The sequence below is a fragment of the Stegodyphus dumicola genome, chromosome 5 (genome assembly GCF_044657685.1).
Source record: "Stegodyphus dumicola isolate Sdum_Otavi_A_Nest chromosome 5, ASM4465768v1".
Classification (NCBI taxonomy): Eukaryota; Metazoa; Arthropoda; class Arachnida; order Araneae; family Eresidae; genus Stegodyphus; species Stegodyphus dumicola.
In genome coordinates, this window is record NC_140772.1 from 126,762,567 (window position 1) to 126,779,646 (window position 17,080).

The 17,080-nt window shown below is 34.2% G+C and overlaps 1 protein-coding gene across 3 annotated transcripts in view; it reads right to left on the bottom strand.

Moving 5' to 3' along the window:
• LOC118198398 (G protein-activated inward rectifier potassium channel 3-like) overlaps window positions 1-17,080 on the bottom strand; it is a 223,008-nt gene that overhangs the window by 21,413 nt on the left and 184,515 nt on the right. For all 3 annotated transcript variants that reach the window (XM_085817042.1, XM_085817040.1, XM_085817041.1), the window contains exon 3: window positions 4,579-4,900. In XM_085817042.1, coding sequence (XP_085673168.1) covers window positions 4,579-4,900 — 322 coding nt within the window. The remainder of the gene's footprint in view (window positions 1-4,578; window positions 4,901-17,080) is intronic.

Below are 17,080 nucleotides of genomic sequence, written 5' to 3' on the forward strand. Positions count from 1 at the left end.
AGCCTCAAAACTGCATATTCATATCCTTCCTAGGTTCCTCCCCTAAGGGGGGGGCGCCTGAAACCGACGTGTGTTTACCAAGGCACATTTAGCAGGCTAGATTGGTGGCTCGGTCTGTCTGACAATGTTTAAGTGATTTCGTTCTGTTGTCCGGGGTTGGAGCCCCTGTTCATAGCAGATGTTTCTATATTCCCAATAAGAAGGAACGTGGAATGTGAGTTGCTGAGTATGCCCGTCGACTCGGTTTAGGCTTAGCTCGCCTACACTACTGATAGGTTTACTGCTCCTTGGATCGCCTTTAGGGGGTTGCGGCGTTTAACTGTGTTAAAGAAGCCTCGAACTATCCAGGTCTGGGCGCTCCCTCCTCCTAGCGCGCTGTAAAAATGGGCGGCAGTTTTAATTTGCACGTGGCCGCCCGACGGTCTAGGATCGGTACTGCCCGCACTCATTCTAATTTCTACGTTTTCCTGCCTTCCATTTTGTGGCTGCTATCGCTACTACTGTCATCCATCCATGGCAAATGTCCGCCAGTGTATATATATATATATTACGGACACAACTGTAATACTATTAAGTGATATTATTATACATTTTATAGCCCTTTCGATTTGTTTAAAATATTAGCTATATTTAAATAAATTTTATATTAATATATATATATATTTAATTAATATATTAAATATATATTAATTATTAATAATTGTAATTGTTTAAAATAGTAGTAACAAATTTTTGCAATTAATATTTAATAACTATTCATATAAATTTTAAATTTTTATATCGTAATAACGTAAATTTCTGTATGTTACGTAAAACTGAAAAAAAGTCATAACTTTTATTTGAATTATCACCTTAAATTAGCGAATTTTTTTCCCAAGAACATTTTAAAGCAAATTTTAAACTTTTTTTAAAGACAATGTCTTTAATTGTCTTCTGACGTATTTTTTTATACTGAATCTTAGGCAAACCGCTATGAATTGAATTCAATTTTTGAAATAAATTTTCGCTTGTATTTATTACACGCAAAAAAAATTTTGAGGGTGTCAATGCAGTAATAGCGTTTTTAAAAGATTGTGGGATATTTCTTCATTTTCTTCTTCATCTCCACAACTTAAATGTTCATCTGGTAAAATGTTTTCAAGCACTTTTTTAATTGTGCATCAAGTCTGACGTCATTACATTGGCATCCCAGTCTTCTTCATCCATAATTACAGTTTCACCATCAACACTTTCACTTGACTGTTCGAAATTCCTACTTTAAAGAAGCAATATTTAATTGTTAATTGAATTACTTAAATACAGGCAAGTGATATAATTTTCATAGCTTTAAGAATATTTACTTATTTCTGTCAATTTTCCGTAGTTACATTTTGAAGGGCTATTTGAATTAATCTTTGTCTGTAGAACATTTTCAAACTCTTAATGAAATTTAAGGTTCATAATCTAACTCTTAAACTGCTACACTAGTGCAACTTTCACATTTTGCAAGAAATCTATCGTTTGAATATGATCGTTGCCATTTGCTTTAATGACATTTTACAGCAGTTCATTCTGCTTCACTTAGTTTACTTAACACACAGCGTCCTGTTCAGAAGAAGAAAAAACGGCATCTATATTTTTTCCTTTCAAATACTCGGTCTATTCATGAACTGGTTTTCAGCTCATGTACCACATCGTGTCTCATGTCTTTGTTTTCTTCTGCTATCCCCATTTCTCGAAAAACACAGAAACGGTGGGACTGTGAAATGTTAACCAATGCAGCAAGTCAAGTAAAAGTGACATATAGCCGAAGCTATAGCGTTCGTCTAAATTACAGTCATCCTGTGACAGTCCTTACACTATCCTAAACAGGCTGAACGATGTTCGGATCTGTATGTCATCGTATTCTAAGCCTAAAATCGTAGAAATGGCAGGCTAGTCCCTTACCGTATTGCCATAGTACGTAGTCCCCATAGTGTACATAACGTAAATATTTGTATGCTATGGTCATTATGGTCCTATGTGTATATGAATTTGTTAGTTCATGCATTTAATTATTGATTAGTATTTCACGAAGCAGGTCGGTTCGACGCCAACGGTTCCATGCAAACGTTTCGACGCCATAATTTTTTTCGTATTTTTATTTATTTTTAGAATAAATATGAAGTAATATAAATAAGTAATATAACTGATTTTTATTTATTGAACGATTGTCTGCATACATGTCTGCATGAATTACGATTGTCTGCATGCATATTTGGTGTGGTGTGGTGTGGTGTATTTAATTATGGCAAAGCACACTAGGGCTATCTGCCTAAGGGGAGGGATGCCTTCGTGGAGGACTTTCTAAGGGAAACTGGCTTGTATACACGTTACACATGGGGAAAACCACGAAAACACCCATGCAGCCAGCCCGTTCGCGGGATTCGAACCTCGGACCGAACTACCAGCGTTCAGCGACTTTACCGCTCGGCGGCTGGTGGGCCCTGCATGCATATTTGAAATAAATATATGTGTGAAAGTGTTCAAGATTTTGGTTTGCGTCACAGATTAGTGAGAAGCCCCCTCGCCAACGTCAAGGCCCCGGGACATGAGAGAGGGTTTTTTTTTTATTTATTTATTTCACAAAACAGCGTCAAAAAGGCAAAATACACAAATGGTAAATAAACATATGGTTACAAAGTAGTTATATTATATTGCATACAAATATAATTACAGATAAATAAGATTAGAGATAAATAAGATTACATCACAGAACTGTTATTATACTAATCCATTGCAAAGTTATGCGCCACACCTTTTAGGTATTCCATTATTTCTCGATTTTCAAAATCTTCAACTATCACCTTAATTCTCATATCAGCTCGCAGATACCTATTCCGTTTGTGCGGCGGTTCATCTCCACGTACAAATTGTTCATAACATTGATCAATTGATTTTTGAACACGCCTGAGACCATCTATGAATTCCCATGATGTGGGGTGTGAAATACCAAATGATGATGACACCAAATTTATTTGAATGATGATTTAAACTTTTTCTAAAAATAATTAAAAATACGAAAAGTATGGCGTCAAACAAAAGCAAAAAAGTATGGCATCGAACTGACGCCGCGTCGAAACGACCTCGTGCCCAATTGACCACGCGTCGGAACGCTGGCGTCGAACCGTTGGCGACGAACTGAACGTTGGCGTACCGAGTATTTCATTCGTTATATATTACTTATTGAAATTATTGTTTTAATATTGCATTGATTTTCCTTAGTTATATGTATGGATTCCTGTCCAGCGATTGTACTGCCTGGAACGTGCTGTGCAATGTTACAACTTTGTAACATGAAATTTAGAGTGAGGCTTTGCGAGAAAAATAAGGTTACAAAGGCAAGTCTAAAGTCTACTTAACATGGAGGAAAATGGCTATCTCGCTAAATTGGCGAGATATTCCCAAGTTGGCGATGTTATTGGCGATCGCCCAAAGCCGCCAACTTGGCGATCAATGGCGACACTTGTATAATCCTTGTATAATCACAACTGTTACTGTAGTTGAATAACTGTACTTGATCTCTGTACTTAACTATAATTGTATCTGGCTTTTATATATAACTTCAACCGTATATACTTTCCAATAATTTCGAGAAATCGAAGGTACTGATGATTTCTTATCGCCCGGGGTAAAACTATATAAGACCGCAGAGAACATAAGTTCTCAGTTCAAGAGTTTGTAGTTCAGAGTCAACTTCGGATCAGAAGTATTGTTTTATTATACACTTTGTGATTTCCTACACGGTTGAATTTAATCAATCTGTGTATAAAATGTAAATTAAATTGAAAATTATATAATCACCACTTTCGCAATAAAAGAAATTTTCAATAATTAACGTTTATAACATTATATTTACAGCGCTGGTTTCTGCAAAATATTGCTTACCCTGATATGGTGACGTTTCACACCTTTTAAAATGGTAGGTGGTAGGAGCAGTTAATTTTACGATTTCTGAGAATAGTAGAACCAACTTCCATATTTAGCTATAAAAGAAACCTATCATCAGTTTCATCCTAGTAACTAGATAAAATTTAGTTATACATCACTTCCACATCTCTAGCTTTTGGCAATCTTTTGCAAGTTACCATTTGACTCGGAAATTTAATGCACACTCTGCACATAAACTTGTCAGTATACGTTTCCCATGTCAGCAGTCAAATGACGTAATTATCAAGTTCACGTACATTTTTACTTTTTTTTTTTTTTTTCAAATTACTCGTCTTCTCCATTAATCATTATGATAAAGACACATTATTCCCTTCCCCGTGCACTTCCCTCTGATTGTTAGTAGTACTATATCTAAAATCGTGGTTGAATATTAAACCTTTACTTCATGTTTGTACAGGATAACGATCTGTAGTCACAAATAATAGATTTCTCTCATTTGAAAAATATGTAGTTCTGCGATTTTCATCATAAGAAACTAAAAATTTTACATTTCTTTACTGAATGAATAAAGATGGCTACGATACTATAATAAACTCAAAAAAAATTATTAAATTTTAAAGTTTAATAAACAGTAGCCATATTAGGATAATTTCACATCGAAATGCTTACCTCCAACTGTGTGTGATAATACGGTATAACTTCTCCTTCCAGTGTTACTTTTCTTCTAATAACTTGCGCACTTATTTGAGCACCGATGATATGCGATTTGCGCATGTCACCTACACGCCACATCAGGCATAATTTTCCATCTCTAAGGCACACAACGGCGTAACGGCTGAACATTAGCGTTTGACTTCGTTTTTTCGGACGTGCTATTTTGGCAAACACCATACCCGCAACAAGGCACTGGATCATCACACCCGTTACAGATTGGATGCACATCATAAAAACACCTTCAGGACACTCTTCTGTTGTGTAACGGTAACCATACCTAATTTTGAATGAAAGAAAACAGCTATTACAGTATAATAACAATAATAGTCAAGTTCGCTAGGACACTGCGCTCCAAAAGTTAAGAAACAAGCAGTTTATCATTAATATCACTCAAAAAAGAAATGATTAAGATCACAGATGCAGATTATTGTACGGCTAAATTAGGAAAAGCATCTATACAGAGGGTAATCATTAAAAAAAAAAATAATAAATAAATAAATAAAAACTAGGCGCTTATTTTTACAGCAGTGGTGCTCCAGTAATGTTCATATATGTAAATATTCTGATTTTGAAAATGTCTTAGTTGAACCTTAGCATCTGAAATATTAGTTATGCCCGATGCCTTGGGAAAATTGTTTATCTGATTCCTTAAGATAGCAAGTAATTAGCCAGATGGAAATGGTCTAGTGATAAGTTGAATCGAAATTAAGTATTAGTCATTGTGCTCTAATAGGATATGTACAGATAATTAGAGAGCTTACAATTTGAAAAACAGCAACTTTACACAGTCTACCATCTAAAAAAACTTATGGTAATCATATACGGAATCAAAGGGCTAAGAAGAGAGCCAATGCATCTTATAGCTTGTCACAGTTGAAGTAGATATACATCTTTTCTTAGCAACATAAAACGGATATCTGTTTCTATTGTGAATAAAAGACGGCTTCGCGCACATTGATATTTGCTAGAACAGTGTTTCTCAACTGGATTTACTCCAAGGACCGGTAAAATATTTCGGTACGTTCTCGCGGACCGGTAAGTTTAATAATTGGCACAATTTTTCCACCACCCCTTGGCACAATTTTTTCACATAAATAAGCCAAAAATAATTTTTAAAGCATTTTATTTGTTATAATTTACATATGTACATTCAACTTACTTAAAATATTGCATCGAGAATAAAACTACCGAAACTTAACTAAAACTCCAAGAAAATTCCATTTTCGCGGATATTTCGCGAACCGGCAAATATTTCTTGTGGGCCGGCGGTTGAGAAACACTGTGCTAGAATACATCTTGTATGTTGCATGGACTTGCTTATCCAAGGCAGTTCGACTTTTTTGGCGAAAGAACATATCACATGAAACAGATAATAATCAACTGATATAAAATTCATAGATGAATCTGGATAGTGTCTATATTAGAGTCAATCATGTCGTACCTACTGGAATTCACATTCTTCAGAGCTCCGTTATATCAAAGGCAGATTCCTAATTTGAGAAACGGTTTGTATGCCAACAGTTACATTTATTTTCTGGCAGATTCTGAATGCTCTGAAGCATCGAGGCGAATTTTCTTGGATAATTATCTGTCACTTAATTTCACATATCTTATTATGCTCCATTACTGTAAACTCTGCTCATCAAATTACTGGATTTTAAATTGCTATCCTGCGATATGATTGAGCCCACCAATGGCCTAGTTAATAAGACAGTACGACAGCTGAATATCGGTAGTTTGAGCTGGATTTGAATTCAACGAACGAGCTGGCTGCACGAGTATTTTCGTGGCTTTCCTCAAGCATAACGTGTATACGAACTAGTTTTCCTTGAAATTCCTTCATTAAGGCATCTCTTCTTTGTCAGACAGTCATCGCAAAGAAATCTGCCCATCAAATGATCGAGCACTGTGACAATCATTATAGAAAACAGGAAAATGTAATGAAATTTCTGATTCTTGGATTGTGGATTGTGAAAATGCATATAATTAATAGATATGTCATTGTACTAATGCAACTACATTCGCAAAAATGAGTTTTAACATAGTTAAACAAAATTTCAGAAAAATTAAGCAAAAAACTTTTTAAAACTAAAATGTGTAAATAGACTTGCTCAGAAATCGAAAATAGTTTATCTTTAAACTGTTTTTTTTTTATCTCTGGGCTTAATTCCTACGGTATTTCACAAAAATGAACAAAGATGGATTCATGGTACTTTTTCTTTCGCATTAGTTAGTTTACTGTTTACAAAATTTCATTTTATTTAACGATAAACAAACTTTGGTACCTTTTCGGAAAATTACGAAGTTATCTAAACAGAAAATGGCCTTTATCTTTTGTATTTATTTTAAAACTTTTATCGGCAGGGGATTACGAAAATAATTACCGATAAAAATAGAAACTGATTATGCTATTTGCAAGATATTAGTCTTCATGTTACTGGAATAAAAAATATTCTAAATTCTGTAGGATTTTCATTTCATGTTATTTATTACACGTTTTACAGAACTTACTTTCCACAAGAAAAAGTGGATATGATAATTGACAGGCGATTATACTAAATAATATTTCAAAAACGTTTTATAAAGAAATAAAGAAGGATTAAATTCTGTTCCACATCATATCCATACTTCTTTCTGACAACACAGCTCACACAAAACGTAAATAGCACATCTAAAAAAATTAACGTTTTATGTAAATACGGTGTAATAAAGCATTTAGTTTGAGCAATTATTTCTACCACTAAAGAACAAGAAATTAACTGTTATGATTTTGAAAACTTGCACACTTTTTTTTCCTTGCATGGAATTTACAATAGTCTAGTGCAACTTCAAAATTTATTTCCAGAAATGCTTTCAATTTTTACTATAGATAAATGGAAAATATACCTCAATTGCACACTGTTTAACAACTGTATTAAATTTAATAACACCATTTTAAACCATAAATGGCATTCCCACGGGTACGAACCTCTCGAAACAATTTTCCGACCACCACTTATTTTTTAAAAAAATTTCAGTTTCAACAAACTCTTGACCAAACAAGTTTAAAACTTTTTGCAATCTCTACAGGTACATTGACGTATAATTACGTTTAATAATTATGATTCCATTGAAAAATTTTCAAACTTTATGACCAAAGACGATATTTTAATTTTAATACAATTTAAGTTTTTAACTTAACTTTTTTAATATATCTAAAAGAGTAATAGGAAACACAATGCTCAACAGAATTTAAAAATTCGATAACACTTCTCTTTCTTTAATTGCTTATACATATATTATTTTATTGTAATAAAGAATCATTGAAAAATACCGATTTTCTTAAATATAGTGCAATAACACAAGACCTGCATTCCCAAGAAGATTTCAAGTATTCAAATCTATTGAAAAACCTTTATCATTAATTAGTCAACCTTTCAATTTTGACGTGCAAGAAGCTCCTGTTGAAATTCAGCTAGAAGTAATTGATTTACAATCAAATAATTTACTAAAAGAAAATTTTCATTCAAACGAGTTGAGTGTTTTCTACGGTGCTTTGAATACAGAACATTTCAAACATTTTTTGAACTATGTTCAAAAATACCTAATTTTATTTGATTCAACATACGAACTTTTGTGAAAAGAACTTTTTCGTTAATGATTTACACGAAAAATAAATATCGATCACAAATTACTGACGAAAATCTACACTCGGTATTAAGGAATGCTACAAATAATTTGGATCCAAATTTTGAAGAAATAATATCAAATGAACATTCCAGATTTCACGTTTCGCATTAACTAAAGCTATTCTATTTTAGCGTTTGATGTTTGTCTTTTCTTTTTACTACGATATTTACAAAATGTAATATAAATATAAAAATGTAATATCTATGATCAAAATAAAATAATTTGTATCGTTAAGATATAAATAAATAAATATAAAAAAAAATCTTTCATTAACTGATTTATTTAATGACCATTAATTTAATATAATGGATCACATTTCTTTAAAAATTACGTGACATATTTTACTGGGCACAAATTGTTCGCATATACACCTAAGTAAGACACTTTATTATTACTATTATCTTTCATTAACTGTCAAATTTTTCTGTCCAAATGCTTTAAATTTTAAAGTTTAAAATGATACTTATAGTGTTTTTGTCAAAAAAAATTTCTTGAGCAGGGAAAAAACTCCACCCAAAACATTCGCGTGTGCACAGCGTACGCGGTATAGTCTTCCGGCCCGGGAGACATTTTGAAAATTTCATTTTGGCCCTCGCTTAAAAGTATTTGCCAACCCCTGATTTATTGAATTACACTAACATAGATAAGGCATCATTAGTAGATGTTGTTATAAATACTTAATAACTTGAGAACCTCTTCCTTTTGATACTGGAAGCAGAGTACTATATTTCTATTTTTTTTTTCACATGAAACATCGTCTAAAATCTATTTTTGAATGCCAAAATATAATTCTTCAAGTAACAAAATTCCATAAAGTTTAAGAGACCCCTAAATCACCTATTGGTTTTGAATAATATTGGGGTAATAACGGGACGCAAACTAATTGCAAACTAAAAAACTTTGCGTTCCGTTTCGCTATTTTATTCGAGCACACCTATAACGTGTAAAAATATTTGTTATAAATGTGCATACGAAGTTGAAAAAAACTTATTTATCAAATAGTCAGATACTGATAAATATGCAAATCAAGTAAGTTACATAAATCCAGCAAAAGATGCAACGGCTGTTTTTCACTATCATGAATACAAGATGTTGTCTGTTATGGCGATGCATTTTCTCCAGCTTAAGTTCCAATCAATCAAATCTCCATCTTAATCAATCGATTCCACTACAAGGGAATGGACGTCGAAAGGGACAATTTTCAAAACCCGCACATTTCCACGAAACCTACAAAGCTAGGTTATCATTTTTACTTACTACAAATACTTGAACGCCAAATAGTAATCGATTATCGCTCAGATTGGGATCACGTGATCCTTCAGAAGCAGAACTTTCTTCTGATTGGTTGATCTCTTCCCGGGGCAGAGCTGCGTCTTTTATTTAGAAAATGGACACTGAAACTATGTAAAGACATTAGGTATTATTTGGAAGAGAAGTGATGAAAAATTAGCAAAGCGGACGCCGGGAATCGAACCGCGGACCTCTGGAATACCGGCAAAGTGTACTGGCCATTACACCACGAAGGCACGCTAGAAAGGCGGGAGAAATACGTTATATACCCCTTTTAAAGGGCGACTGGGGTTTTTAGGGGACTCAATGACCAAATCATGGGTGGGGAGAAATCATCATCCACCACCCTTTTAGTTCATGCACCACTTGTATCGACATTAGGTAATTTTTGGAAGAGAATTGATAAAAAATTAGCAACGCCTTCGCCGGGAATCGAACCGCGGACCTCTGGAATGCCGGCTCAGTGCGCTGGCCATTACACCACGAAGGCACGTTAGGAAGGCAGGAGAAATACGTTATAACTAAGTCATCTCTATTTTAAGTGTATAAAAATATTGTATATACCTTATAAAATATTGCAGAATGTAAACACATGCAAGAAAGTTTAACTTAATAAAGAAAATACTTCGACGAAAAATAGTAAGGTAACTGCAAGTTATTCAATGAAATAGATAGAAAGATCAGAAATATATGAAAAAATTTATAGTTGTCCGAATATAAAACTGAAGCTGAGCTAAATGAAGCGACAGTATGCCTATAATGAGGCATCGCAGCGTATATTCAGGTAACACAGATAAAACGATCACCTCTGAAAGTAGACAGTATTCCTAAGAAGAAAAACATTTTCTGACTACCAAAATACCAATACTGTCAACAACAGTCAGTTTTCTCAGGCGACTACCTTCACAGGAAACTAAAATCGTTTGGAAATGTGGGATTCGTTTGGGAACTGGTTTATTTCACTGTAACATGTCAGCAACTGTAAAACTCCAAATGTTTAAAATTATTTTTAATCGCCCAAACTACCTTTTGTCTCACGGGCTTCGGAAAAATCTGGTCACCTTTGTTTTAACCAAAATTTTTGCAAACTGGCTCAATACTATATAGTATATGCACTAGAGAAAGCTAAATTCCAAAAATATCCTCTTCCCCCTACAACAACAGAATCAGTTCCCAGTTTACATACAACAGCTATTATTCAGTCTACTCTTTCTAATGCAATGCTCCTTTTTCATTAAAAAATTCTCATTTTAAGAGACCTTCATATTTTGCCATGCCTTAATAAACCCTTTACTTGCTTCAACTTCTTAAAGTGGCACTTCATTGTCCCTGTCAAAAAAAAAAAAAAAAAAAAAAAAAAAGTTCCAAAAGAAACGAAATAAAAAACTGCCAAGAGAACGTGCATTATACAACAACGCACATGTAAAACTATTTTTTTCAATAAACATCCCGAAAATAAATACCACTAAGAAGCGATCTTAAAACAATATCATTCTACTCACGGAATGACACTACAGAATCGTCAAGATAGATAGATGGCTTTTATGTCCTCGACATGTTTTAGTTTTTGAATGTTCCAAGATTTTCAATCACCCAATAAAAATTGCTCTCAAAGAAAGAGTCAGGAGACATTGTAGAAAACTACGCGAGAAGCAAAACTGCAATTCACAAAGTAAAATTGTAAAAGGTGACCTTTTTGTTCGCATGAGCTTTAAGTTGCGCTGGATAAATTTCTATCAGTAATGGCCATCATGGCAATAGAGCGAAAATTATTAACTTTTAAGCACTGTATCTCACAAAAACATTTCCGATTGTGGAGTAAAAAGCTGTACAATATGATAAGCTTCCTACTGTAACACCAAATCTGCAAACAGCAAACATTACACATGAACAAAGTCAAACTCGAACATTTTTGAGTACACAAACAACCTAGAGTAAAATTTGCTATGCAGCTACTTCAAAGCAAAAAACAAAGGGAGAAAAGCAAAACTAATAAATATCTGGTAAAAGGAGCAATGAGTGTTATGATACACCAGTACGATGAGATGAATTCTTTTATTACCTCAACAAGTATAAGGCATGAACCGTAAGTGTGAAGTGTGACTGGTTATTATTTGATCGTGCTAAATCTAAAATGAAACGATCTTGAACATTGACATAACTTACAGAAACCAATTATAAAATAATAAATTTCATTCATACATTTTTCTGACCAAGGTGTACAAACTTCTGGGAGAAGAAGATTTCTCAAAGACGAAATCAAAGTCAAAAACAGAATCATAAAACGATAGACGAAAGACAGCTGATAAAAACGACTTCGACAACCACCTGGAGATATATTAGTGCTGTTACAAGTAGGCAGGACACCAAAATTTCACCACTGATCGTACAGGCATAGTCTTATTTTACTAACTATGCAGTTCCGCCCCAATTTTGATGAAGAGCACCCCAGAAGACGGTCTGACGTCTCTTACCTTTCTTCCCCAACCACTAAACCACTCATAGGGCTTTCGGCTCGCTAGTATTTTAAGTGCTTCTATGCCGCAAAGACACTATACACTTACAGACACCCAAGCCTTTTCCAGAATTCGAACTCGTGCCCATAATTAAAGCAACCAGCATCGTTAACCATTATATTGATAGTAGGTTAGGAGGTTTCACAAATGTGGGGTTAGGAGATAGGCCTCTAGCAAATGGAGATGCTGATAACGGGCGAGCTCTCATGTGTACCTGAACCGGGAGGGTTACCCGATGATGCGTATTCCGAACCACTACACGTTCGCATGACTGCATGAAAGTTTATGTGAAACGAGTTTCTTCAAGAGATGTGCAATTGGGGGCAAATACCACGGACCCCTGAAATCAAAGAGATAGCGCTCCGTCACGCAGAAGTAATCCGTGTGCTTCTCTCTTAAGCAGAGCCCCTTCGGAAATTAACCATACGCAGTGAAGAGACGATACACCACCCACTGGCAGGAAGAACCCCAATTACCACGACGATACATCCACAGGCAGTGAAGCGAGATTTGTTGTACGTGTCAGCGTAACTACCGCAGGCTTTCAAGAGGCGTCCGGAATATTTCAAAACGACTGTGATTCTATGTGGAGCTGGTGGTCGACACTTTAAGCACCTTCTAGGACTTTTTAATATCCCAAATACTGCATTTTATTGAAAAAAATAATGTTCTTTGCACGCTTGCATGTGACGATGCATCTTCAACCCTGCACTGCTATCTGATCCCGATCCATGTTTGAGAAATTTACCCCCCATACACGGCAGCCAACCATCGCGAGCATAAGTTAGCAATAATTTTGCTAACCAAATTTGAAAAAATGCGATATTATTCAGCCTGAAACTCAGAAGGATCCTATGCAAACATGCAGAACAGCTTATTGCTAAGCACTGCGATTCAGATATTTACTATTTTGAATGCTAGAGGGAACGATTTTACAGCTTTTGGAAGAAGACTTACATTATTTAACTAACTACAAAGCTCTTCAAAATTAACGGGTATTGATTGAAATAAAACTTAATAAATAAATTATACTTAACAAAAAATAAAATAAAATAAATAAATAAATAAATAAATAAAAAGATATTAAAATAATTTGTACAAAAGCAGTATTTAACATAACTTGCTATATAAGTCAGCTGATTAATCGGAAACTATTGAATTTACAGTCAAACTAATAAAATTTAAAAATGACCACATTCCCTTTCCAGTTTTACTACTAGTATTTCCTAATATGCTGTATGGTCAATTCTGACAAAAACGCAAAACTCGCATCTAGATTTCATATAATTTACCAAACTATCAATCAAGGCCTTATGGAGTTGTATGCAACACTTCTGAAAATGCACGTTTCAGATTCTGCTATCACACATCTATTTATTTCGGACGAACAACTGCTTTAAACAATTTTTCTACCTGTTTTACCAATGACAGATAGACGCATTTCTTTGGGCACAAAATTTTAAGTTGTTTTTTCTTTTGGAAAAAAAAATTGTTCATTTTTAACAATCAATCAGCTATTAGCATCAAATCTCTCATCATTAATCCCCATCTGTAATGGAGAATTAGTTTCCCCTTTACATGGTAACCACAAAGTGATCCGTAATGATTGGCTGTATCAATTGACAAAGCAAGAATATTGTACTAAAGTATTGTTCTTCCGAAATGTTTTGAATGTCTGATATAACCTTTTGTTTCATACCGCATGTGCTCAATCGGACTCAAGTCTGGTGAGTAAGCTGTAAACCTATTCGAATGATATCTTCTGTTTCCAAGTATTCTGACAAAGAGGCTCGATGCGGATGAGCATAGTCACTCATCAGCAAAACTCTGGGGCCAAAAGCTCTATGCCATTCCAAGTCCTCATTTAAGTATCTGCGAGCCGTTACCGAACCTCTATGAAAGACATTTTGTGAAGGCATTTTTTATTCTTCCATCCCAAACCGCTTCAGTCGTTTCAGTGGAAATGGGACATTTCACAAATAACGGAGGTCAACTTAAGTGCTCCTAGGTCTCTCCAGATCAAACCATATTTAGAATCGTTGTTCATATTGCATCTGGACTCGTCAATAAACAGTATCCGGTCCCATTCCTTTTGCCTTCACTTAACATGAATACCATACCATCTTAAACGGACATCTTTGGAAAATGAGCTGAATGGGACGCAGAACATTGATTTTCCCGCATAAAGTTCAATTTCGTAAAACGTTCATGCAGTAATGCAATAGTTGAATGGCTGATTCGAGATCCTGTAGCGGTCGAAGATCTAAAACCAACACTCTTGTAGTCATTGCACGCTTTCTTTAAGACGACCGGACAGAAAAAGGAGTTCGGATGCAGTTATCTTAGCCATCCTAGATCATAATGCCTACTAACTGATTCACTGCTTAGAAAGTTCTTCGAAGGATATTTAGATCTTGAGCTGCATCCATTTGGGATTGTCCATCCCCTCGGCCAATAAACCGTCACTTTTGCCTTTTATTTAAAACGACGCGTCTATGTCATATACAGGGTGTATCAGTACAGCGTTTACAGCGTATTTTCAGGAGACATAGAGTACACCTAGCAGTGGTGTAAATAAGGGTATGCAAAGAATGCCGTCGCATAGGCGCCCGAATGCTTAGGGGGCCCTTTAAGTGTCCTGCTGAAATACATTTACGTGTTTAAACTTTAAGACGGATTCCATTACATATATATAGAAGCTTTAATTCATTTTCCCTTGATGAGTTCGGAATTAGAATTTCTATAAAAGAAGATTAATTATTATTTTTATATTTTTTATCTTGTATTTTTTTCCCTTTTCCTTTTCCTTTTTATTTTTAGAATTTGTACTGCTATAAATTCTTATTTTAATTTTGATATGTTTTGATTTTGCGTTAAACCCCTTTTACACGATTGTTAATATTAATATAGTTGAGGAATAGCCTTGATTTGATTCCAATTTACTTTTAACTTTAGAATCTTTAAGTATATGTAGATAATGGAATTCATTTTCTTTGAAGTTATTAAGGGCCTCCCTACCTATATGGTGCATTCTCTGTATGACGCAGATAGGAGGCCTTTGGAAGCACCTGAAACAACTAAATTCAAGTGCTTGCAAAAGTTAAAATTCCAGCATCCGACTATGAAATAATAACTTCATGACCTACCCCAGTTTAGGGATAGCAGTGAGCGGAAAACAGGAAACGTTCCTTTGTATTCCTTAGTCTCAAACCTGAAAATTATTAAAGGCGACCTCCCCTAAAGGAAAGGTTTCTCCTTTCGCAATCCTAAATCAAAAAGCGGTGGAAGTGGAAATTAATTGTAACTATTTATTATAAAGTACTTATTTTATATATTAATTTGTTTCTGTATAATTCGCATTATGATCGAATAATCAGTAGATATATTTTCTAAGTATAAATCAAAGAAGTAACTAGGCAGGATTCTGGTATTTTGAAATGAACTTTGCAAGTTAAGAGAAATCTTGGTATATTATTTGCAGTTCGTAATTTTCATTATATGTCATTCCGTAGCGTTTAATTTTGTTCATATACTGAACATCTTACTAGCTTTTCCATTAAACGCAAGTCCAGAAATCAGTCCTAATATTCAATTTGAAATTGAACTTATTAATGTGAATGTTTCTTAGAATTTAACATAACATGTATTTCGTTGGTTCGCTGTAAACGGCGTATCACTTTTCAAATTGTTGCCACCAAATAATTTCACCCTGTATTATTTTTAAAGAAATTAAATAAGGAAGAATCTGCATGTTTGAATGTATAGTTCTCACAATGTAAGAAACGATGGTACTTGCAACCTGTGTAGTTGCACAAAGAGGCAAGGTAAGGGACAGAAACATTTTGGATTTAGAAGCACGATTGACATTACAAAATGGCAAAGTTAAAGGTGGATTGAATTTTTTTCTCTGTTTTTTACACTAACAAGCTGGAGGGGGGAATCATTCGTAAGTATTAATTACTAACTCCAGAATACATGCTTTTCTTTCTTAAGGACATAAAATCATTGACGTAAGTTGAGCAGTTGTGGCATGAAAGGACTTTGCTCCACCCCCCATGTCGAAATGCCGTTCTGGTCCAGGAAACGCAAAGAATTTATGGCACCACATTTGGAAAGGGGAGATTTCCCGTTCGGCTTAGGGATCTTTGAATTCAAAGTCCAAAAAAAAGGGGGGGTAGTTTTACGACAGGCTACGAATGCACAGATGCTCAAACATTAAGCGGCCAAATATTTCAGTTAATTTCCGATGTAAATTTAATGACATTTTTTTCATTAAATTTATCGAAATTCATTACTTTTTCACTCATGAAGGTAGGAAATGGAATGGATGAATATTTTTACTTGAAATAATGAGCAAATAAATATTTATCCAATTTTTCATATCAAAATTTTCAAAATATTCTCACATTGCAGATAAAATACAGGTTAGGAATTCTTTAAAATCCCTAATCGAGAATTAAATCTGAAAGCACAGAACTCGTTTGAGGATTTACTTGATTTGCTTTAGAAAAGAGATGAGCTGTAGTGTTTCTTAACCTGTAAATTACCCATCTACCAAAAATTCACACTTATCTGTAAAAGATAATTCTGAAGACATTAAATTTGTTTTGAAAGTACTATATTAATCTCTCTTCATATCAAAATCTTCCTTTGAAAAAAATATAATAAATTACAATTTATTTTAACAACGTGAAACATTTAAGCGTATAATTGAGTAATGAGCAATAATTTGTACGTTATTTAAACGACATTGAATTGAATTATTATATAATAATAAAGCACTCGAGGACTATTTGGGAAAGAAGGGGAAGAACGCCTTCATGGAGTACTTTCTAATCGTTATTTGAAATGAAATTTTACAATTTACTCTACTTTTGCTTTTAATTTACTTTCCACAGCATTCAGTACGTAAAATCATCAATAATAGTATAATAATGCTAATAAAAATGGCATCGCACAACTAAAAGTATATACTACTTCGT